Genomic DNA, 24328 nt, shown 5'->3' on the forward strand with positions numbered 1-24328 from the left:
GCACGCTCTTAAGGGGGGAGGGGGGTTTGACAAAAGCGTACGCTTCATACATTTTTGAAATTTTCTCCATACATTTTCGCGTGCAAGGGGGGAGGGGGAGTCTGAAATTTCGAATTTGGTGCGTGCGTAATTTGTGAATGGCCCCTTATGTTGAATGGCATGCGTTGAGAGAAGTCAACCTTTTCAGAAGGTAAAAAGGCCTTTGGTGATAAACGATTTTTTTATCTCAATGTTATGACAATAATTATCGGAGATCTGTTATAGTGAAAATTAGGACGGGGTTTCTGGTCCGGATAATGTAGCGGCGTCTATCAGGGTTGGGAAATTTAATTCTTTGTAGTAGATTTCCAGTAGATTTGTAGGATTTTCAGAAACGTAAATGTCCACGGTAGCGCAATGGTGGAGCATCATTTCGACAAGTTAAAGGTTGAGAGATCCTGACTCACCCGTGCCCATACAAAATCTTTCATTTGAAACCCAATTAGATTCTAGTATTTCAAAGAGAGGTCCAATATTCCTAGAACTTCAAAAAAAAAAAAACGATTTCCCCAAACAGGCCACTGGAGAGTACACTACCTTTCGTTCCAGTTTTATTATTCAGAATTATTATCCACTTCAGGCGAACCATCATTATTGAGCTAGAATATAGGTTCTCTGAACCCAGGAGAACACGAGCAACAAAACCTAATGGAAACGAGTACATCAACAACTTACTTAATGGAATGGAACGAAGGTCAGTCTCTTCAACAATGACTTTCTATTGACGATTTTCACGATCAGCAGAAGTCATTGCTTTCAATGTGCAATTTGAACTTCTTTAGTGACGAAATTTGTTCCGCTACGCGTCGCACCTTCCGTAGTATCTCTCTACAGCTAATGAAGTACAAGATTTTGTTGTTGAAGGAATCGGTTGAAAATTTCTAAGTCAACAGCATGGGTCAGAAATCTTACAAGTGTTCTCCGAGTAAGTCCGAGAGTAAGTCGCTACAAATGTTCTCACATACAAAAGTGGAAAGCAGAAAAACTTTCGTTCCTTCGTTGACGATATTCGCTTCAGTTAATGAAATTTTATAATTTAGTAATAATAGTAACTTCAAAATTGGTTGGGAATGCAAGCGGAGCGAGCGAGCAAAAATCAATTAACTGAAGTATTGCTTCTTTAAAGTCATCGCTAAAATTTAATGCGGCTCTTCTCCCAAACTAGTTTAATTTACCAGTCTAATACTAAACAAATTAAAATGGATCAGGTGTGTTCTGAGTGTTGTGTCATTGAAAATGTTCTCCTGGAATGCTAATTGTTCTGCAAGTATTGCTTGTATGCTATGATAGATTTCTGACCCGTGGTCAAAAGGAGTACTAGACTCAACTGGTGATATGCTTATCGAGATTAAGAATCACCGGCTTTTGCGGCATAAGGTGCTAGTAACTCTTCTGGTGTATTCTAGTCATTTAACTCTATTTCCCCAAACAGAGATTGTAATCTGTTACGCATAACAAACAAATAACGTGACTTCGTGAAAATGTGCTTCGTCCGCCTTTCATTTAGTCTCTATATAATTCTCTGCTTGCGATTCATCGAATTGAACAATTAAATTCAATAACCATTTTCGGGACGATATGTCATGTCACTTTTTGAAGTCAAAATTTGTCTTTTTATGAATCAAGAATTGTACGTGTGCGTAAAGAAAAAAGTTACATAATTCTCGTGTAATAATAAATAGTTGATCGCAACGTCGTCGCGAGTAGGTATACATAAATCCACTGATGACGGTGCGATTGAACATTAACGGTGAATTGTTTCCCTTCAATATAAGAAGTACTCCTACAATGTTGTTTATTGCAAACAAAAATTATTTTTTTTATGAAATTAAATTGAATGAAGAAAAAAAGCATTGAAAGACAGTGTCAGAGGCAGAGAGAAAGAATAAATTAAATCAATTTAACTTTATAGAATTGCATAAGATGATGATTTTCGTTTCCGTTTGCCTGTTAATTAACACATAAATAAACATTATCTTCGTGATATAAAAAAAATACTTTCGACACCAACAACACAAACATCACCAAAAATCTCTTAATGTACTTTTCGACTCACACATTTTTCTTTCGCCCGCTGATATATATGTTAGATTGTATATACCTATGGATATACGCAGAAATTCGGAAACTCCTCCATATAATGACCCATTCCATTCACAAAGTTCACGAGCAACAACACACAGTATGTTACTTAATGACTAAAATTTACAATAAAAAAACAACAAAACAAAAATCGCACCTCCACCACATAACAATGTGGAATCATAAATCTAAACAATACAGAAAAAAGAGTGTGTTCTCAATGCGTTTACGAAACGTTTTGATTCTTATTACGGTTAAAATGAAAATTTCCGAATTTCATTCGAACACGAACTGGAGCACAATATGGTCCAATTTTTGGCTGAAATTCATATTTGCAAAAAATAATTTTGAAATTGATCTGCGGTCCTTCGCTATAATTTATTTTCACAATTAATTATTCTTAATTATCGTTAAATGAAATTCATTTCAGCATAATGCTCTTACAATATTTAAAAAAAAAATGCACACCGATTGACTCTGTCAAACTTACACGGCTCGCACGACTCTGACATTCTTATTATTGTATTCAGTAACGGTATACACGTGCTACTGTATAGTCACTAAATCCGCTACTTCTCGTGTAGCCACCGAATCTGCTACTTCATGTGTAGCCACCGAATCCGCTACTTCACGCGAGTCACCGAATCTGCTACTTCACGTGAGTCACCAAATCCGCTACTTCTCGTGTTTAGAATAATTTCTAGCGTTTGGAATTATTTTCAGGGAGAGTAAGACAGAATGACAGAAAGCATTGATTATTTTGGTAGTGGGTCTAAGACTTTGATACAAGCGTTTATTAACAGGTTATTTGGAATCAAACTTTACCATCTGTCAAATATACCTTACGAATGTTTATATCATAGAAATGATAAGCTGGTACGTCTGTGACAAGATAGAAGGAACATGTGAATGACAGCTGCCAGCTTTGATAGAAAATGAAATCAATTTTGTCTGAAATTCTCTCGCTTACTCTCCCATAAGTGCCAGCTGCCACCCACGTTCTAACTCTCTGGTATAGATCATCTTCAAGGCCGTTTGAAATTCCATCCACGTTAAAAAATCTCATACAAATGAATGAATGAACCAAACATTTAACGAAACAAAAGTGAGGTTACGTCTGAAAGTACCGTATCTTGAAGATGACCTATGCAAATAAAATTCGTAAACGTCACTTTGACATTTGGATATGATGGTTTCTTGATACCAAATTTTAAAATTATAAGATACGAGTATCTTTCAGAATCTTATGACGTTGTAACTGATTGTGTATCGTAACGTTTTTCCAGATAAATAAAACGAAAAACGTCTGAGCATCTTACATTTACCTTTCCTACATACCAGTCGCGAAAAAAATTATTTTGAAACATTTGAAAAAAGTTATAATATTTTTAATGTAACGTGCATGATAATGTATAATGCCACTCGGAGTCGTGTGTTCCACGGTCTTATGGGAAAGAATAAAATCTATATTGTTCACATAGTTCATTATTGTTCATATATACGTGATTGATTTAAAATAATGAAGCTTTTAAAGAGCCATAACAATATTCAATTAGACTTTTGAATCGTTTTTAATTATAAAGTCATTTTTTATGCGACACCGTTACGGTTTTTTTTTGCAAAATTTAGCGTGTCCGTATTGTTTCATATTTTTGTTTTGCGATCAAAACAGCTCTTTATGGAAATATGATTGATTAACGCTCACCTCATTATTTCTAAAATATTTTGAAATTTCGCATTGAAATCAATTGGGGCTTAAATACAGAATTATTTGTAAAAAAAAGAAGGGTGACGAGAGTGACAGTGTCATACTCTTTGACCCATTGATCAGCCAATAATTTTGATTGTCAACGTCAACCCGAGGTGATAAAATACCAATAATCGTGTTGCATACAACGTTTTAAGCAATACTTTGAAAGAATGTACTAAGTACTGTTTCCATGCCAAAATTTCAAAAAAATCCACTACAAAGGCCGTAATGCCACCTGTTGCAATTCTTTCAGAGAATTTGATAATTTGTGTCGTAACACCATCTCTGTTATCAAATATCTGAATTCTTGAGAAAGAAAAGCGCAATTGTGAACTGCGCCGAAATTTGTTAGCAATTGCAACGTCACAACATTAATTTATTGGTCAAAATACTCTGAATGTAGCTGTCGTAGTTTTATGCATGTGCACATAATAGCGAATCATAAGGACATATTTGCATTATCCTTGTTTCCATTTAATTTCTTTAATTTCTTGGAGTGCATACCACTTTTAAAGAAATATTTTCACCGTACCGCGCTTGGAAGCGAAAAAATTCCAACGAAAGTAGATTGCAAATATTTTTCTGCAGCTGCGCTGCGAAAACTGAACGTTTTCATGCGTGATTTGGGTGGCGATCGAAGGGTCTTTTTTTATCTATGCTTTACTTTTCGCCACTAGTGGTGAAATGAATTTACTTTTTACCGCTCCTTCTGAACCATCAACCGCAAATAAAAATTCTGCCCTGACCAAATTTCGAACCCCCGACACCAAAATCCAATGATTATATCAACACCTCGAACCATATTGAGATATTTAATCGCAGTGAACCAATTTTTGAAGCGTACACATGTAAATGCAGTCTACTTGATCGTTCATACAGTAGAATGTACAGTGTCAGTTGAAAGTTTGGAAACATAGGAGAACTAATAAATAAAAGAACAATAGACATGGTGTTAAAGGCAGGGTATGTTTTGCATTTCAACAGTTCATTTTTCGCAGCTTGTTGCAGAAAACGTTGTATGCAACACGTTGTGAAAGTGGTAGTTTTTGTCAAGAGATGCGGCAAAAACTACCACTTTCGCAACGTGTTGCATAAATTACTATTTCGTCATGACCTTACTAAATTACGAAGTTTTTTTTTGCACAGAAAAGTTATTCTATTGTCGATTAACAGTCCATACAAAAGCTAACAACGACTACGGGATAATCACGATTATAATGGTGAAATGAAGAAGAAATTTTAGCAGTCAATTCATGGCTAATCCATAAATGAAAGCATCAAATGTGAAAGACTTAATTCCTAAATGGTAATTTATTTATTCACCGCCAAAAAATTGGCTGCATACAAGATAACATAAAAGTAAAATACATAAATCTTAAACCAACTATCAGTCACAAAATATCACATTCAGTTACGTTAATCATAAGAATCAAAATATCAAAACTTTCACTGATCAACAATTCTATCTTCTTTAAGTCTTTGTTTTAATTCCGCCTTAAAATCACTCCTGTCCATCCATAATATATCACTGAATTCGTTTACCGATCTGATGATTTTCGCCAAAGGTTGATTGTGTCCATAGTTGTTTCCATAAATCGCTTCAGCTAGAGGCCTTTCATTTCGCAACAAGCGATGCTGTGTCCTTCTGATTAGTCTCGCTTCAATATTCGAATCATTTATTCTTTTGTGAAACAAATCGTACGCCATCACTGCTGTTGTAATTTTCCTTCGAATTGATAACTTTTGCAACCCAAGTTTCTCGCATCGCTCTGTGTAAGGTGCCAGTCGAAAAGGTGGAATACGATTCGTGTCTCCAAGCGCATGCATAACAAACTGTTTTTGCACTGATTCGATATCATCACTGTAGTTTTGTTGATAAGGATCCCAGATCACCGATGCAAACTCTAACTTTGACCGAACGTATGATTTGTACAGAACCACCAACGCACTCGTACCAAATTGTCCTTTCGAAATTGTTTTAATGTATCCCATTGATTGTCTAGCCCTGGTTATACACCGTTCCATATGCGCAATGAGTGAAAACTGTGGGTCGACTGGAATTCCAAGATCTCGAACTTCTTGCTTTCGTTCGATGACGTGATCGCCCATGAAATACGTGACGTAGAATGGATCGTTTATTCGTGCAATGGTGATAACTTCGCATTTACCCAAATTAAATGGAAGCCTGTTCCTTTTGCTCCAGCTCAGGACATTATTGATTTCGGTTTGAAAAAGTCTTGAATCAGCCGTCGAACCTATTTCCAATGCCAATTTTATATCGTCCGCAAACAACAGCGGAAGTGAGTACTGGACACATTCCACAATGTCGTTTATGAAAATCAGAAACAACGTTGGACCGATAACACTTCCTGCTGGGACCCCTGACGTTGCTGTATATGTTCTGGAAGTGGTGTTACCAATTTTAACGAAAAACTTCCGATTGTGAACAAATTCGAATAGCCATCTCGCTGTTTTCTTTCCAATACGAAACAATTTCATCTTTCTTATCAACTTCCGATGCCAGACTTTGTCGAATGCATTTTCGAAATCACCATAATAAACGTCGAGCTGTTGTTTCTTGGAAAATGCGCCATGTGCTGCTACTGACAGGTTGAGTAAATTCGTCTCAACCGAACGTCTCGGTCTGAAGCCATGTTGAGCGTTCGTGATATAGGGACTAATGCCTCCTAAAAGCTTTGGTTGAATTGCTCTCTCGTAGATTTTCAATACAATCGAACTGATTGCGGTAATGCGATAGTTTTTCACGTCATTTTTCTTTCCTTTCTTCTTATACACAGGAACCACTTTTGAAATTTTCAGTTTTGATGAGATATTTCCCAGTTCCATTTGTTTTCTATGCAATATCCACAATGGCCACACTAAGCCATCCACACAGCTCTTTATGAAGATTGGCGAAATATCGTCAGGACCAGCACCACTTTTGGCATCTAATTCACGGATAGCTTTGTCAATATCGGACATCGTTAAATCAACATCCCATACGTCATCAGATTCTTCTCCATACACTTCGTCGAATACGACTGGAAGTTCGTCTTTGTCATACAGTCCTTCGAAGAAATCAGCAAACATTTCCACAATTTCTTCTGGTTGATCCGACTTTCTTGCATTAAACAACATTTCTCTTGGATACGATGAACTTTTCTTTTTAAACTTTGCATACGACCAGAATTCTGAAGGATCCTCTATGATATTTTGTTGCACCTGGTTAATGTAGTCTTTGTTCAACCTTTCATTCAATTCATTAAACTCAATCAGTGCTTCTGCATACTCGGACGTCATTGCATTCTTTGGTTTTCTCTTAAATGTTTTGTCTCTTTTGTTCTTTTTCTGCTGCCACTCTCGAGTCCACCACTTCGGTCTGTAACTGTTTCTTTTTATACGCACTTTTGGAACATTTTCGATTATCATACGATTCAGCAGCTCGAAGAAATAGTCAAAGGCTTCTTCCACGTCCATTCGATCGAAGATTGCTGCAAAATTTATTGACTCCAATTGTTGCAATATACGTTCATAGTTTGCCGATTTATATGAAAATACTTCGATGAAATCGTCTGTCGATCGAACCTCTTCTACCGTTATATATTCGAATGCCAACTCTATTGGTACATGAAAATGGTCTATTTCCGTGTTTAATGTGACTGAAACAGGAGCCTTGGACACATGCATATCACCGGTCCCGTTTACAAACACTAGATCGAGAACGTTCATTGAAATATTCTTCAGATTCGACAACTGAAACATCGGCAAGTCGTGAACTTTCTGTAGGAATTCTGATGCTGCTTGAAAATATACTGATTCGGTGTGAGATGCGATGTTTTGCGGTAGTAAAAACGTGTCGGTATCATCGAAATTCCATTCAATGTCGTGTAGATTGAAATCCCCTATCACAACCACTCTGCTATCGGTTTCCTTTACTATAACCTGGCGGATCAAGTCATAATGTTTAAGCAAGAGGTTCGGCTTCGCTGGATCATTCACATATGCTAAATATATCACTAGCGGGCATGGTTGAAGTTCAATTTTAACGCAAACACTCTCACAGTCAGGATCATTAACATATTCGATTTGAAAACATTTATGTTTTGGGTATGTTTTGCATTTCAACAGTTCATTTTTCGCAGCTTGTTGCAGAAAACGTTGTATGCAACACGTTGTGAAAGTGGTAGTTTTTGTCAAGAGATGCGGCAAAAACTACCACTTTCGCAACGTGTTGCATAAATTACTATTTCGTCATGACCTTACTAAATTACGAAGTTTTTTTTTTGCACAGAAAAGTTATTCTATTGTCGATTAACAGTCCATACAAAAGCTAACAACGACTACGGGATAATCACGATTATAATGGTGAAATGAAGAAGAAATTTTAGCAGTCAATTCATGGCTAATCCATAAATGAAAGCATCAAATGTGAAAGACTTAATTCCTAAATGAATCCATTTTTTGCGTAACGATGTCGTTTTTGGATATTTATCTTCATTACAATAAATCTAAAAACAAACTCAGTTAATTGTATACATACCTCACCGGTCGTAACATTAATTTGATTATTTTGTCACTCAAAAACCCTAGATGCCTACGTTGTTATGTAGTGGCATGGCTCTTTTAATATAAAATTTATATTCAACATTCCTCTTCAACAATGAATAAAAATTATGTAACGCAATTACCAATTTTTATTTGCCATTCGTTGTAATTGTCGGTGGACCACACATTACATTATGTATAAGTACAGCCGGGTAAAAGATGTTCGATCTCGTTTCAATGTTTTTTTTTCGTCTTACAATGCAAACAAAAATGTTTGATTATAACATATTGATTAGTCTCGCAAGGTTCAAATCGTGCTCGAATACTAAATTAATGCCTTGGACGATAAAACAATAAATTTTTATTCAACTTTCACATTACACCGTTTTGTTTGCTGGTTATGTTTGCTTCGACTTATTAAGTTATTAGAAATTGGCGCAAAAAACATTTTTATTTATCTCTGGCTATGGCTAACAATAAATTCTTCTTTCTCCATCCAGTTCAGTTTTGGATACATGTGTCGTTCGCTTTGCGGTTGTAACATTATGCAATATGCTATTGGTTTTTAACCTTGATGTCTTATGAACAACGGTTTATGACTCATTAATGGAAGAATATCGTTAAAAATTTGTGATTGGAATGCGATCAATTAAAATGCTGTATCATGTAGGTACGCTTGATGTAAGCACAATATGTCATTTTAATCGATCGATCAAGGTATAGTAGAAGATCGAGTAAATTGTTTTCGTGTGAGGAGACCTCAGCCTAAAATCTAATTTCCCGAGTGATTGGTGAGTAATAGTAGATTATGTAACTCTGCCTAAAATCTCTATTTCAACTACAGTGAACGACATCTCAAATGTCTCACTGTCAAATTTTTCTGAGAATTTTATTGTGTCATTGCAAATTCACAATGACATTCTCTGAAAAAAATGACAGTGAGACATTTGAGATGTCGTTCGCTGTATGATTCGCTAGACTTTTTTGTGAGCTATTCAGTATATTGTTCGATATAGCACTGCATTGACTACCACTGTCATGTCGCCATGGCCTATATATCAAGAGCAATGAACTCTTTGCAAATTTGTAGCCTACATTTAGGCGGGGAACTATTCGTTTTTTTATGATTTCTCTGAACCAAAATCTTTTTAATGCAAAACGTTGAAACACATCCTAAATTTTCTCTCGGATCGAAACAGTGGTCGAACATCTTGTCATTTATTTTGACGATTTGGAATCGAACCGAAATGTGGTACATAATTTTCCGAAAAGAGATATTTAAAGATAAAAAGTTTTGTACTATGGGAGTAAATGCGATATTATCGTTCTATAGACACTTGTCTTTAATAGAGAGGGAATGGAGGGAATGGAGGGAATGTGCAAAGTAAAACGCGGTGTTATACTCGGGCTGAAACCATCGGATTCTTTTACTCATCTAGTTACTAGATATCAAATTCCTTCACTGGTATAGTAATGTACTATTATCGCACACGATGTATGTGTCCTGGCGCACGAGTTGAAAAAAATCGTCTAGAGATACAGTTTTTAACATTCAAAAGTATCGACATGTTATACACTTCTTATTTCTCCAACTTCTCTCATTTCTCCATAACGATTATATGGAGAAATGAGAGAAATAAGCAAAATAAGAAATGTATAATATGTCGATACTTTTGAATGTTAAAAACTGTTTAACGAAATTGCAAGCAAAATTATATATACGCAGTGCCGGACTGGCCCTATGGGCGTTCGGGCGATTCCCGAAGTGCCTTTTGATTTTTGTATGGATAAAGAGCAACGAAGGGCCTTTTAAAACATTTCTTCATACAACGCCCGAAGGGCTTTTTCGAGCCAGTCCGGCACTGTATATACGCGGCAGTTTAATATACTAGGCATGCACGATTACTCACGTACGAACTCGTATACGTATGCGTCTCGCAAAAACTACGTAGCAAGCTACGGAGCATGGTAATGTATTGTTACAATTAGTCAGAGAACAGCAATTTTTTACAATTTATTTTGAAAAATAAACCTATTTTAGGAAGATAATCCTTCAACAACGTATGGAAAATAAGCAATTTTATATTTTTTAAATTCAAATGAAAACCCACAAAACTCACATCAAATTTAACGTAGCTATGCTATGACATGCCACCGATGTGCCTTTGTTGTTTTTTATGTGTGTTAGTAAATAAAAGTTATAAACTGTTCTAAAAAACGGACAGTCTCCTGACAGTCTCTTGACAGCCTTTTTGAAAATTTAATGGAAAGTAATGCGAAATCATTAAAATGATATTTAAAAATATTTTAATTTTCGTAAAATAAATTCTGTAACCGCATAAAGATAAAGATATAAACTCAAAGTGGGTTAGAAGGTGCATGTGAGTGTTAAAAATCGGAATGGTACCGGATTTTTACGAAAGATGGCGTATTCTAAAGCTTGCTACTTAGTCTTTAAAGGAAATACAATTCTAGTTTTCATCTTTTCCTCTCTAGTCAGGTAAATAACTATTGCTTCGGTGTTATGCATTTGTGTTGCTTAGATTTTGCATGCGGATCATATTGTGCCATAAATAGGAAAAATTACAAGTTTTCAATCCTACACAAGAAGTTCTTTTTCGGAATATGAATGTAGATAGAAATCTTTTATGATGCTGGTTTTAACTTCTGCTTTTTACAAAAAAGTTGAGGTATAAATTATTCATGGAATGGAAAGCATCTACGTACGTACACGCATTAAATCATGTGGCTACAGGAAATATTTCATGTTGAATAATAAATCGTCATCAAACTTTAACCATTGCTTTTGTTCATTACGGCCTTTTTAAACTAGTTGATCGTCTAGTGAATAATAAAGATCAATCGACAATGTCTTTTGTTACTACTGTTGCAGTCATACTTTTCAGATTTTAAAAAATGGAAAAATTTGTATCTAAGCCAATCAATTAAGTGGAACCTTTTTATTGTGCAGATTCGGGTAGAGTCATAGTTTTCTTTCTACATTTGTCGCCAACTATTTTAATTATCATACCTGCGGTATGCCATAATTTGCATGAAGGACTTAGTGAATGCAATTTAAAGTTTTCACTAAGTCTCTCATACAAATTACGACCGCGGTGTGATTAACCTTATTTTCTGCACTCAAAAGGCCATGAGAAAATGATGTTTTGTTGCCGCCTCGTCAGATTTGTTTTGAAAAACGGTGGATTTTTCGTAGAGCAAACATATGAACGTTGTGTTCACCTTTGGATGAAAATAGGATATTACAACTCGACAGATTAAGAACCCTAGCTCCGCGCTGGCCACAAAACTTCATTCTTGTTGGAATTTCCTATTTTCTTCCTTCGGTAAACCAACAACTCTTCTTTAGTGACACGAGCCGATTCATCTTGAAAGAAACTACAGCGTTTCGGCAGACACCTTAGAATAGAGCCTTCACCTTATTCCCAATATGACTCTTACCGAACCCACTTGACATTCAATCATCAAATGAATCAATTGCACAACATCATCACTTCAAATTCATCAAATTTTGTCGTTTGAAAGAAAAACTTATCAACATAACGCATTGGTTAAACATTGAAGCTATGTCGGTCCAACATACATGAACTGAATACATAACAGACGTTTTATTGTATGTTCGTTAACTTACTGTAGGTACGTTCATTCTGTTTTTAAGATCATGGTAAAGCACTGGCATTTATTTGTTCAGGAAGTCGAAAAGTCTATCATCTTTTTCAATCTGCATCTCTGAAGTAAATACGTAATTGCGAATGAATTTTTTTCCATTGTAAAGTGCTGTACACGCCTCGGTATACGCACACTGGCTTTGATCATTTTTCATTGAAACAGAACCAAAGATCACATGAATATTGCCTGTATGTGGACGACGGGGACAGAATGTGAATGGTTAATCTCGTTTTACTAGAAATGTATTGAGATAAGAAAGGAGGAAGCGATTACAATGTTTGCAACATACTTTTATATAGGGCAAGTGATCGCTAATTTTTTGTTTGGTTGGTGCGTAAAATATGAGACAATGAAAAGAAATTCATGGTATGTTGCTCAGCATACTGCCTAGTAAGTCCAAGAATAAGAAGAAGATGAATAAGTTGTGTTAACACAGAAAGGAAGTGGTGAGTTCTTCTGATACCCAAGATACTCTCAATGTTCCAGCACACTGTGAAAATGCCCAATTTGCCAGTAGGCTAAGGCGGTACTGTCTCAGTTTATAAGAAATTGAAAAAAAACGTCGTCCACACTGTACCTACATTCTTAATTCAGACTATCTCATTGAAACATTTAGATTATCGCTTTCCATACAGCCTTGACTGATCTTTTTGACCAGGCTCTTTACAGAAACCCCATTCACAGACTACATAATACAGGCCACCTTTTATCTCACACAAAATGCAGGGATTATATCATTATAACAGTACACCGATGAATGTTCGCAATATTGGTGCCCATAGACCATCTGTGTAAAACAATAGAATGAAATGTGTAAAATTAACATTTAACATCGTAATTTATGGTTGCTGACTGTGAATATACACTATGCTGTAGACCGTATGAATCATCCGCATAATGGTAGTTATACCGACCATCATATCAAACGTTTGCAATTGTTTATCGGGTCAGCAAACAATGAGATGATATAAGAAGTTGTTACATATTTTCGTAAATTTAATTCTCTCTATACGGGATTTAAAAACCAAAATATTCATTCGACGCAACAGTGCAAGATTATTCTGAACAATTTCGATTTGTTTCGATAGAATTGTAATATCGGTACTTCTCAATCGTGTACGATATTTAAGACGAATCTACACATGGCTAAATTGTTGCCTACATTTCCGGGAAAAATTATTATTATTTTGATGATAATTTTGGATTCGGAATTTTTATACTTTCGCATCTCATTCGGGAAGCGAAAATTACAACTTTCGTAGTTGGTGTAATGAAAATTTCTTTCATTTTCTTTATATGATCTTCAAGTTACGGTACTTTCAGACATAACCTCACTTAAGCTTCGTTAAACGTTTCCTTCATTCACTCATTTGTATGAAATTTTTTATCGTGTATGGCATTTCAAACGTCCTTGTAGATGATCTAATAAGCACTTTCATTTGAGTGAGCCTGTGAAGAACTACAACACTGATCCAGCAATAACACTCCGCGCTTGAGACGGAGAAAACATTATCTTTCATAAATCAATAAATACCTTTTATATCAAAGAAGAGACATCCGTGTCAGTACATGCTCAAAACAGTTAAATTATAGAAACAGGTGTGATCGGGCTTGTAGTTGATAAGAATCTTAAATTTGTGCTAGTTACCGTAAGTCGTTTGATTTGACCGTGTGCTCCATTTCTTTATCCGTTTTTACAGTCTTTGGATAAGAATTTTGTGAAATCAAGTAAGGAATCATTTGAATTTTAAACTTCCGTCTTTGAACTACATTTTTGTCATGGACATCATGTCCAATCGAGCCACGTGAATCCATTGATTAAATGAAACTTGTTATTTGTTAAAGGAGTCCCAGGGTTAACCAAATCTGTTATCGGTTTAATGAACTAAGTTTAATGTAGTAAGTTTATAAAAATACTTGTCAAGTTAATGAGGAATACTAGAAGTAATTTTATAAACATTTTATGTGAAGTTATGATGACTAATGTAACTTGATTTGAGAATTTATAGCCTCCTCCTTCTCCAACATCAACATGAATATAAGAATTTGAATGAAAACTGTTATAACTTTATTTAAATATGCGAAAAAAAGGTTGCTCACAATGACGCAGCCCGTAAAAAAACGATCTTTTCAAAAATCAAAGGAAAACTATCGAGTTGAGTAATTATTGGAAGCTGACAAAATCTAGACGTTTCCATACGACCCATTCGCTAGAGAACCAGCTCAAACATAGCTAACGCCGACCCGTACGAAACACCTATTCGTATCAAAAGCCTTTAATGTGAAACTCTTCATTTCTCTTACTTCATTTTCTTCTCTGCTGAAAAACTATTCTTCCTTTTAAATCACTTACATTATCCACTCTTTGCCTTGTTATCATATACAATTAAATTGCCGGAGGCAATATAGACAGCCCCGTACGAAGTCAAATTTCATAAATTCCTATTTAAACAGCTATATACCGCTATATTTACCTATATTTCACTGTAAATAAACATTTCACAGAGGAATATGCTATTATATAGCTCTATGTGCCTGTATATAGCTCAATATAGCTGTATATAGGTATATATAGATGTCCGTATATGGAATCCCTGAAACCCCACACACATAACAAATTATTTCCATGTTAACAGAAACTCTCTAAGTATCATTTTTCCCACTTTATATCACTTTTAATAAAATCCAATATGGCCGCCGGCAGCCATTTTGTTAGGAAACCGAAAATAGTACCGACGCTTTACATTCGTTAATACCTTTCAAACAAAAAAAAAATCATGAAATTCGGTCAAAATTTACTCGAGATATTGACAAAATACTCCACGTTCACTGTACGGCCGAGTAGCCAGATAAGAGCTCACTCCAAGAGACCTAGCTCACGCTCCGGAGAACATAATTTCATAAAAAAAATTTTCCCTGATTGGTACCTATCAATACCTATCTAATAAAGCTAAAACGAACGAAATATGTTCAAATTTGGCCGACCTACAAGCAAAAACTGCTTGCCGCCCTGTGCCTGTTTCACACCAAAGGGTCTAACTCACAAGTCGGTCATCCGATTTCCATAAACTTTTTTTTTGTCGATCGGTATTGTAAATATCTTTCATTCGATGTATCATTTACGAGTATAGCGTTTAAATGTCCGGAGATATCTTCGAACAACCGTAAAGCACTTATTGGGCCCCAGCTCAGGAGGGGTCGATCCAAAATCACTCATCTTCGAACTTAGCCTGTCTTTTGACATTACCAAACGGGGAAAAAAAGAATTTTCAAAATCGGATGCGTTTTACTCAAGTTATCGTGCAGACAGACAGACGGACGGACGGACGGACGGACGGACGGACAGACGGACATTTTTTTCTTGCTGATTTGGCATCTCTGGACAACCACAATAGGTTTCCCCTTACTCAGGGAGTCCAATTCGACGTGTTACAAACGTATGCGTAAACCTATAAGACCCCAGTACTTCGTACGGGTCTAAAAATAGCTGCATTTCTAACGTCCTCGTCAGTGCCAACTTTAGTGCGGAAGGCAGGTTCTGTGATTTGCAGTTAATCTTCTGAAGAGGGATTGTCAGGAAAAATCCATTTTGCAGAAGAGGCCCAGAAAGGTATTAAGCCATAGAATTCTAAATCACTTTCAGGTGTAGAGAAGTGCACATAAATCTAAAAAATACTTTTTTTTTGCAAAACTTTCTCCCACAGGTGATGTTGGATTTTTTGAAAGTGGTTTTCGATTCTAATGGTCAATAATTATCTAGGCACATAATATTGCCTCACCTGGATTTTTAGGTAGGCTAACGTAGTGTGCTTCTATACAGATAAATATGACCTTTTTGAGTAAAATACCTAGACATATGTTGGCGCTGTAAAAAAATTGTTTCATTCAAAAAAGTACTCTATTTGGCAGGTGTCATTACGATCATTCATGCTTGGAGTGCGTTGGAAATTTACTATTATTCCTTAAAGTCTATTTCCATTGAAATTATATTTCCATATCAATGCGAACGTATGACTGATAGATAATAGTGAAACATGTCGTGATTCAACATTTGATTTAAAATGAATTCAATCGTGGAAGAAGAAAAAGAAGAAGTTATGCTCGTAACACAAAGTATAACATTGTTGTCGTTCTTGCAACAATTATTCCTCTTATATAAATTATGCACATCAAACATAGGTACATCTTCAATGCAAATTATTCGTACTGTATGTTGCACCTCATCTTCTTGTTTTGCAATAGCCTCGATCGAATATAATGTCTAGAAATGAAAAAGTACTTTGAATCTGTTCCACCGAACCAGTACAGCAATCAGGTTTGTAGACATTTTAAACGCATCCCGATAATGTAGGAAGAAATACGTTTGTGTTCAAATCATTTTTTTTATTGTTAGACAGTGGCAGATGGTTACATCAACGAATATTTGTTTCGGTTGCAAACCGAATTACAATAATAAAAACACTCCAAACTTATTAGGTGAATATATACAAGCATACCTTAATGCCCAAACAAAACTCCATATCTGATTTGTATCTGATATTGTATATTTATGCTTCCTAAATAGATAAAACATGCCTGTGTTAAACACACTGTGTTTATACGGTGTGATGTTACTTTTACTTTTAAAATATCTCGTTTGCATTAAAATCGAGAAAAAAATGAAAGAAAATTAAATATCACAATATTCTTGAACATGGTGTGCTATAGCCTAAGTGTATACGTACTATTTTACCTAATTGCTTTCAGAATTCGATTTTGATATACCGTGCAAAACAACCTTGACCTTTTATTGTGAATCTTCGATTGTTTAGATTATAAAAATTGCTAGATTCTTATACAACATTTTTAATTCAATTAGCAATTTGCATTTATTTACTGTATTATTATGTACGAATAGTCCAGGTGAGTTGTGCTGTCGGTTTAACACAAACTATAATAAATCACATTAAAATTTTAAGATCCAAGGGGATTGCTTCCAAGTAATTATTAAGAGGTTCCGAGCGTACGCTGAAATTGTAGCATACATGCGTTTCGAAATTTTTGATCGCTGATATCTTTTTACGAGAGCCCTTTTTGAAAAATGTACGACCACATTTTCGAGTAAAAATATGTCAGTTTTGAATAAAAAATAAAATTGTCTTTGAAAGTTTCATGTGCTTTGAGAAAACTGTACCGATGCCCCAAATTTGCATCAAAGGTACACTTTTCTCAAAGCACAGACAATTTTATTTTTTATTCAAAACTGACATATTTTTACTCGAAAATGTGGTCGTACATTTTTCAAAAAGGGCTCTCGTAAAAAGATATCAGCGATCAAAAATTTCGAAACGCAGAAATGTAGGCTACAATTTCAGCGTACGCTCGAAAGCTCTTAAGGAATTACAGTCGCAAGTTCGTAGACTTGAGTGCCATTACAATTTCTTATTTCTGACTGAATAAATACTTTGTGCACCGGACAACTGAAATACGACATATTTTGCCATGATTTTTTGTTGTGAAATGTCAGGTTCATTTCTTTACGATTTATCGTGTGAGAACGGTTTTGAATGAATTTTTCCATGACTACATAATTGAACAAATTTACAATACGGTTAATGTGAAGTTTGATTTTTTCGAGTAAATTGATGTGTTTTGTCTATTTCAGTTGTCATGTGCACAAAACGTTGTTCGTACCTCGACAGGAAATGGATTTTTTCAGCAGAGGTCCTAATTTTCCTTACTCGCTTCGTTCGTCATTTCCTGTCTGAATACGAAAATTACTATTCCTTACTAACAATAAAAGTTTTTTTTTATTTAACTGAGGTCATGAAAGATTAAAATGTAATCCCTCTAGGACAAGGATCTAATGATTTGGGTGAGAAATAATGAAAGTAATTCCTGAGGGAATTTGGTACCAAAAGATAGTCCAAAACAAACATTTTTGAACCCGCCTCCTGCAAGATTTCAGACCATCCCCCTACACATATAAGTATTGCCTCTATGAAGAGTGGAGGTGTGGCTAAAAGGTCTGTGAAGAGCGGAGGTGTGGCTGAAAAGTTAAAATGGATGTGTCCAAATCAGAAATAACTTTGTTTGAGTCTCTTCTTGTATATGTGTTTTCTGCGACTCGCTTTTTGGGAATTAAATCACAGACTACTTTTGTGTCCCAACCTCAACCCCCCAACCTTACAGAAGGTCTCGCAGATACACACAAAATTTGTCATTTTCATACATTTTCGTAGAAGATGGATTCTCAAAGTTGAAAATTTCATAGTAGGTGAATTCTGTTTTTTGTGTCCCCGCATATCTAATAAAATTGTGGTCTGCGTGACCTCCCCTACAGTCTCTAGCCTTGGTGAGGATGACAAGCGAAAGTGCCTAAGATATCAGATGCGTATACAACTTGTCATGCCGAGTACCAACTTTATTCAACAAATTCTGTAATTTTGTCCCAAGGTATGAAAAAACTTATAAATTTTACTTTATTAGCAATATGGACTTTTTCATACTTTTGGTACAAACTATCCGGACTATCCCAGTAATACTTCAAAATGTCAAATACATAGCATACCATTATGATTATGAATAGTAAAAATAAAGAAGAAGCAGTTTCAGTATTTGTATTTGAACATAATTATGTTGATCCAAAGCACCTAGCAGGGTGATAGAGGTTTTACCACGTCAAATAGAGTACCAATAATACCGTTAGCAGCCTTAATGGTAATTTTACATTGTCATCAAGGAAAAAAGGTTTGGAAATATTCGCATACTACTATTAAAGTACAACTTTATTTTCTTCTATTACCCCTGCTAGGTGCTTACAAGAGTTTTAATGAAGAGTGATTTCCGATCAACGTTTTTGAAAACGGATCTAGTTTCTAAAAGATTAAGACTGTCAAACTGATAGAAAAGGTAGATCCCTATTGGCGGAGAATATTGGCAGTTTCATTACAATTAGCAAAACAGCAGTTATAGATATTTTCTCATATTCTTCGCGATTTTCAATTGAATTCGAAAATTTCTTGCTTCTTAAAGAGAATGTACAAAAGTCCTAACCGCCGTTATAATTACAGCATGTACTGAACTGAAGAATCGATTCATTCCGATCGGTACATAGAAAGATGTCAGTTGCAAAAAAATTGGTAACAAAGCATCGAATGAAGAATAGTTTCATCCCAATTTTACTGTATTTGGATTCTTCGTCACTTTGCCATATTCCAAGTTGGTAAAGACATTTCATTATCCACAAATAAATTGAAAACAATTGCTTAGAATTTTATTATCGACCGTTACAGCTATTAATAAATGTGCACTGGTGTGGTTATTATATATACACTATTTGTATAGTGTATAACGGGTATAACGTTTGGGTTAAATTTTGAATGACAAGCCTTTTAATTAAGAGCGCTCACCCCTTAGCAAAATTCTAGCCTACATTTGTGCGCGAAAATATTCGCTTTTTGATGATTTCTCTAAACGAAAATCTTTTTTTGAAAAAGTAAAACCATTAAAGCATGTAAGAATGTGTTACTTTTAAAGCAAAAATTGGTTTGTAAGTCATAACTTTACCCACTTGGAGAAACTCTTGCAAAATGTGTGTGGTATAACTTTTTACCCACAAACCAATTTTAATGGTTTTTTTTTTTCAAAAAAAGATTTTTGTTTAGAGAAATCATCAAAAAACGAATATTTTCGCTCACAAATGTAGGCTAGAATTTTGCCAAGGGGTGAGCGCTCTTAACTATTTATTGACTTTGTACACTTGTGCTAATTTGAGCCACGTAAACAAAGGGTCAAGTTGTTTTTAGAATACTTATGAAGAAAAAGCTCGTCCATTTTTATTTGTATAGAATCTAGCGATTTTTGGACAATATAAAGCCGAGATTCCAAAGCCAGCTGATTTTATATGTTCTGGTACGCTTCCACTACTTTTTTGGGAAAAAGTTTTTGCTGGGTCCTGAAGTAGGGGTTGGAATGTTCTAAAACACGGTTAGTGCTTGTCCGCGACATTTTAATGGTTCCAACAACGCGTGTTCAATTGAATGGTTCGGGGTTTAAAGTGTTTGAAGTAAGATGAATGCATTTATAGATTGTGGATTTGAGCAATATTTCACAGGACTCCCAATGATTGACGCTGTTGGCAAGTCGGTTACATCTGTCACTTCACCGAACAATATTTTCATGGATCGAAAATTAAATTTCCTAACAAATGATTTTGATCTTTAAATTTCGTTTCTCAAAAGACCGACTCGAAGGCAGTGCCATCAAGGTTCTGAAAGAACAGGTTAAGACACATCTGAGTTGATCACGAAGGCGGTGACACACAAATTTTGACAAATAGATACTATTTATTGAACATACTGATAACAGATTGTTTGAAGTGTCAACTTGAAGAAAAAACGAGCCGTCAGAACAGTCGGAGCGTTTGCTGCGACTGAGCCCCGTACGAACCCGTACATCTATTGCGCACGTGACCTTAGTTGGTCCGTCGCCCTACTATTACCGTAAGTCTACTGCGCCCGTAAACGTCGGTAAAGTATAATTCTAATGAAATTTGTATGTCTTAAAAATTGCGCATAGCGCAATTACGAAGCCCCGTACGATGTTCCTTTCAAACGTAACACAAATTTCGAATTGACCTAAAATTTACTCAGTCCTATATTAACCTATATTTACCTATAAATAAACAATTTACTGATAAATATGCTAGTATATAGCTCAAAATAACTATCTATACCGTTATATAGCTCAATATAGCTATATATATTTATATGTAGATATCCATATTTGGGATCCTTCAAACACCCCACACACGTAACCACTCACTTCCCACTGATCAGTGACTTTGTAAGTATCATTTTCACCGATTTATATTGATTTTACAAAAATCCAAAATGGCGGCCGACGGCCATTTTGTTAGGAGGTGGAAAGTAGTACGGCTGCTTTACATTCGTTAGTACCTTTCAAACAAAAAAAATTCATGAAATTCGGTCAAAGTTTACTCGAGATATTAATAAAAAAAACACCACCTTCATTGTACGGCCGAGTAGCCGGATATGAGCCCACTCCAAGGGACCTAGCTCACGCTCCGGTCAACCTAATTTCATAAACTTTTTTTTCCCTGATTGGTACGGTCAATGCCTATCTAATAAAGCAAAATCCATTAAAATCCGTTCAAATTTGGCCAACCTACAATCAAAAACGGCTTGCCGCCCTGTACCTAGTTCACACCAACGGGTCTAACTCACGAGTCGGTCATCCAATTTCCATAAACTCGATTTTTGTCGATAGGTATTGTAAATACCTTTCATTTGATGTATCACTTACCAGTGTAGCCTTTAAATGGCCAGAGAAATCTTTGGAAAACGTTAAAGCACGTATGGGGCCCCAACTCGGGAGGGGTCGACCCAATATCGCCCATCTTCGAACTTAGCCTCACAATTTCAACTACCTTTCAGGGGAAAAAAATTTTTTGAAGTAGGATTTGATTTACTCAAGATATCGACGTGACAGACGGACAGACAAAATTTTTATTGCGGATTCGTCATCTATGAACATAGGCAAACACTTTGCCCTTACTTGCTTCGAATTCCATCAATTACACACGGCATCGTGATCCTATAAGTCCCTTCGTACTTCGTACGGGGCTAAAAATGGTTTTTATCAAGTTGACATTTCAAACAATCTGTATTGAGTATGTTCAATAAATAGCATCTATTTGTCTGAATTTGTGTGTCAGCCGCCCTCGTGGGTGTCTTAACCTGTTCTTTCAGAACCTTGAGTGCCATCGCTTATTTTTGCGGGTTTTTGCGGACGATAACACATTCCACAATCTATTGAATTGTAAACAAGTGAACAGTTTTCGCTTTTGTCGTAGAACTGTCATATTTGATAAAACGGGAGAAATATCCCAGAAAAGAAGATTGGATGTCCTCTTTTCTCATTGCCTTTTCACTGAAACTGTTTTAAAATGCTGAACATGCTGTAGGCTCCATTAATAATCTGTTTGCGATGAAAAAATTAAATTGATGAAAACTCCAAATTCAAAACCTTTCATTCACCTTCACAAAAGTTTCCAAGTTCATTAGATATATTATAAACACTACCAGTTGTTGCGGCTGCTTCAACACTTCGCCCATGATGAGAACATATCTTTTACACGATTCTGTTTGCTGAATCCAATTTGACTCAAATAAACAGTAAGATAGTTCATCACTCGCACCGGTAATTTCGTTTCCCAAGTGCATAACCATAAAAATTTCGAAAATTCCGTATAGCAGCAAAGTGACATGCATTTCTGTCTGAACAATATTCTCCTGCAAAGCCTAGATTGAGATGAGATGAGAGTCGGAACATTTTTATGACTTTCGTTATTTCTCACAAAGGCTAAGTTGTAAACTGCAACACAAATAACAATGCCACTGGTCGTGATTTGGGCCAGAAATAATGTTGAGAAGCAGGATCTGAATCGCTCGACTTTTCTGTTTTTGAGGTAAGAGAAAGTACATTTATTTGGAAATCAAGTTTTGAATAGAAGACGTCGTTACTCGATCACGTTTCGATGGGCTTTTACCAAAACAATTAAATTTTCGACGTATTTCTTACTTTCTGGTACCCCATTTTTTTGGGTCAGTACTTTTTCCGTGAGTTTCTTCTGTCTCTTGTTTTTGTTTTGATTGTTCTTTGTTGTAGCTCCCAACGTTTTCAATTTACTTCCCAATAATTGGTACTCGATGGAATAATTCAACATTATGTACCAAATTAGTGCACTGAAAATACTTATTAACCAGTACAACAGTAATGACACCGATACGAACAAATACGCCAACCGATAAACACTTTCCGAATCGTTCCACGAGAAACTGACAAAAAAAGGCAATCCTTTGTCGGTAGAGAATAATGGTAATTGTGAGACAATGAGCAAAGCAGCAGATATACCTTTTGCCAAACAATATGGACGTATAAAACTCATAAATTTCTTTATTTTTCTGTTCGTTCATTCATATTCATCATGATTTTCAATTGAATGAACAACGATCGGATCATTTAAAATCTCGAGGATTTCTGGTTTCTTGAACAGAAGGTACAAAAATTGCACGTATATAACCGACGTTACAATTGCAATCTGAACTGAGAAAATAGATTCGTTTCGATCGGCACATAGAAAAGCATTAGTTCCAAGAAAAACTGGGAACAGAGCACCGAAAAAAGTGTAAAATAATTTCTTGCCGATTTTACGGTATTCAGATTCTTCGTCGCTTTGCCATATTCCTAGTTGGTAGAATATTTTAAAAGTTTGCTGGAGAGTTTTGTCCACTTGAATCGTATTCATTTTCTATTTTCTTAAAATTGTATTTATCGACCGTTACAATTCTTTGTTAAATTTATACTGGTGGTATACACTTGATGCTCTATAACTATAGTGCGGTAACGATTGTCTTGCCGTTTGAATTACAAGTCCTTTAATTAAATAATACTTATTGACATAATAACGTCCAAACGAACGGTCAGAGCTTTGAGTTTAGGTACATATGAAGAATAGTACATTTCGTACCTAGGACTAAAAGTCTTTTTTAACGTGAGAGAAGTTTCGAATCGAATACGATAAAAAAGACTTTTGGTCCGTAGTACGAATAGTATTTTTCATATTGGACGGAGAAAAAGTGCGACGATGTTGCTGGAGTGCTTCATGATGGTTTCTGGAAAATCTCAGTAACATTCACATTGAGTTTGACTTTGAAAGAAGTGTTTTTCCTACACCAACTTCTCTTATTCTATCTACGCGATTCTATATCGAGGAATTCCAAGACTTCAGCCAATTGAATCGTAAAGATTTTCTTCGATATTCAATTATTTGCTAAATCAATATTTGTAATATAGGTGTGCAATTATCTAATACCACTACAGCTGGTATTGATTGTGGCGAGGATTTTGAATGACAAGCCTTTAAATTAAATAATATTCACTTTAGACTTTGTATACTTGATGAGTGATGATTTGTGCCACGTGTTAACGATCATACTGTAACAATTTTGTGTGCGTCATATGAATATTGATTTGATTTGGGTTTCAATTTGATTAAAAACCGTATGAATGCATATCTTAGATACGAGAAAGGCGTTTGGTAAAAAATTCGTTTGTGTGGAGGAAATGAGAATCTCCAACATTTTTCATTGAATCTGTCAAACTTGTCCTTTCCGTTTGTGTTTGCTGTTCAGAAAATCCGACGTTCCCTATTTTCGG

The 24328-nt window shown here is 35.5% G+C and overlaps 2 protein-coding genes across 2 annotated transcripts in view; one reads left to right on the plus strand and one right to left on the minus strand.

Moving 5' to 3' along the window:
- LOC119075071 (putative odorant receptor 71a) overlaps nucleotides 1-24328 on the plus strand; it is a 190260-nt gene that overhangs the window by 34553 nt on the left and 131379 nt on the right. The window lies entirely within an intron of this gene.
- LOC119072235 (odorant receptor 94b-like) lies at nucleotides 22037-23417 on the minus strand. Its single transcript, XM_037177450.1, is given in 4 exon segments — nucleotides 22037-22087; nucleotides 22147-22410; nucleotides 22467-22566; nucleotides 22633-23417. Coding segments are annotated over 4 exon segments (1200 nt in total).

Source organism: Bradysia coprophila, chromosome II, assembly GCF_014529535.1.
Source record: "Bradysia coprophila strain Holo2 chromosome II, BU_Bcop_v1, whole genome shotgun sequence".
Classification (NCBI taxonomy): Eukaryota; Metazoa; Arthropoda; class Insecta; order Diptera; family Sciaridae; genus Bradysia; species Bradysia coprophila.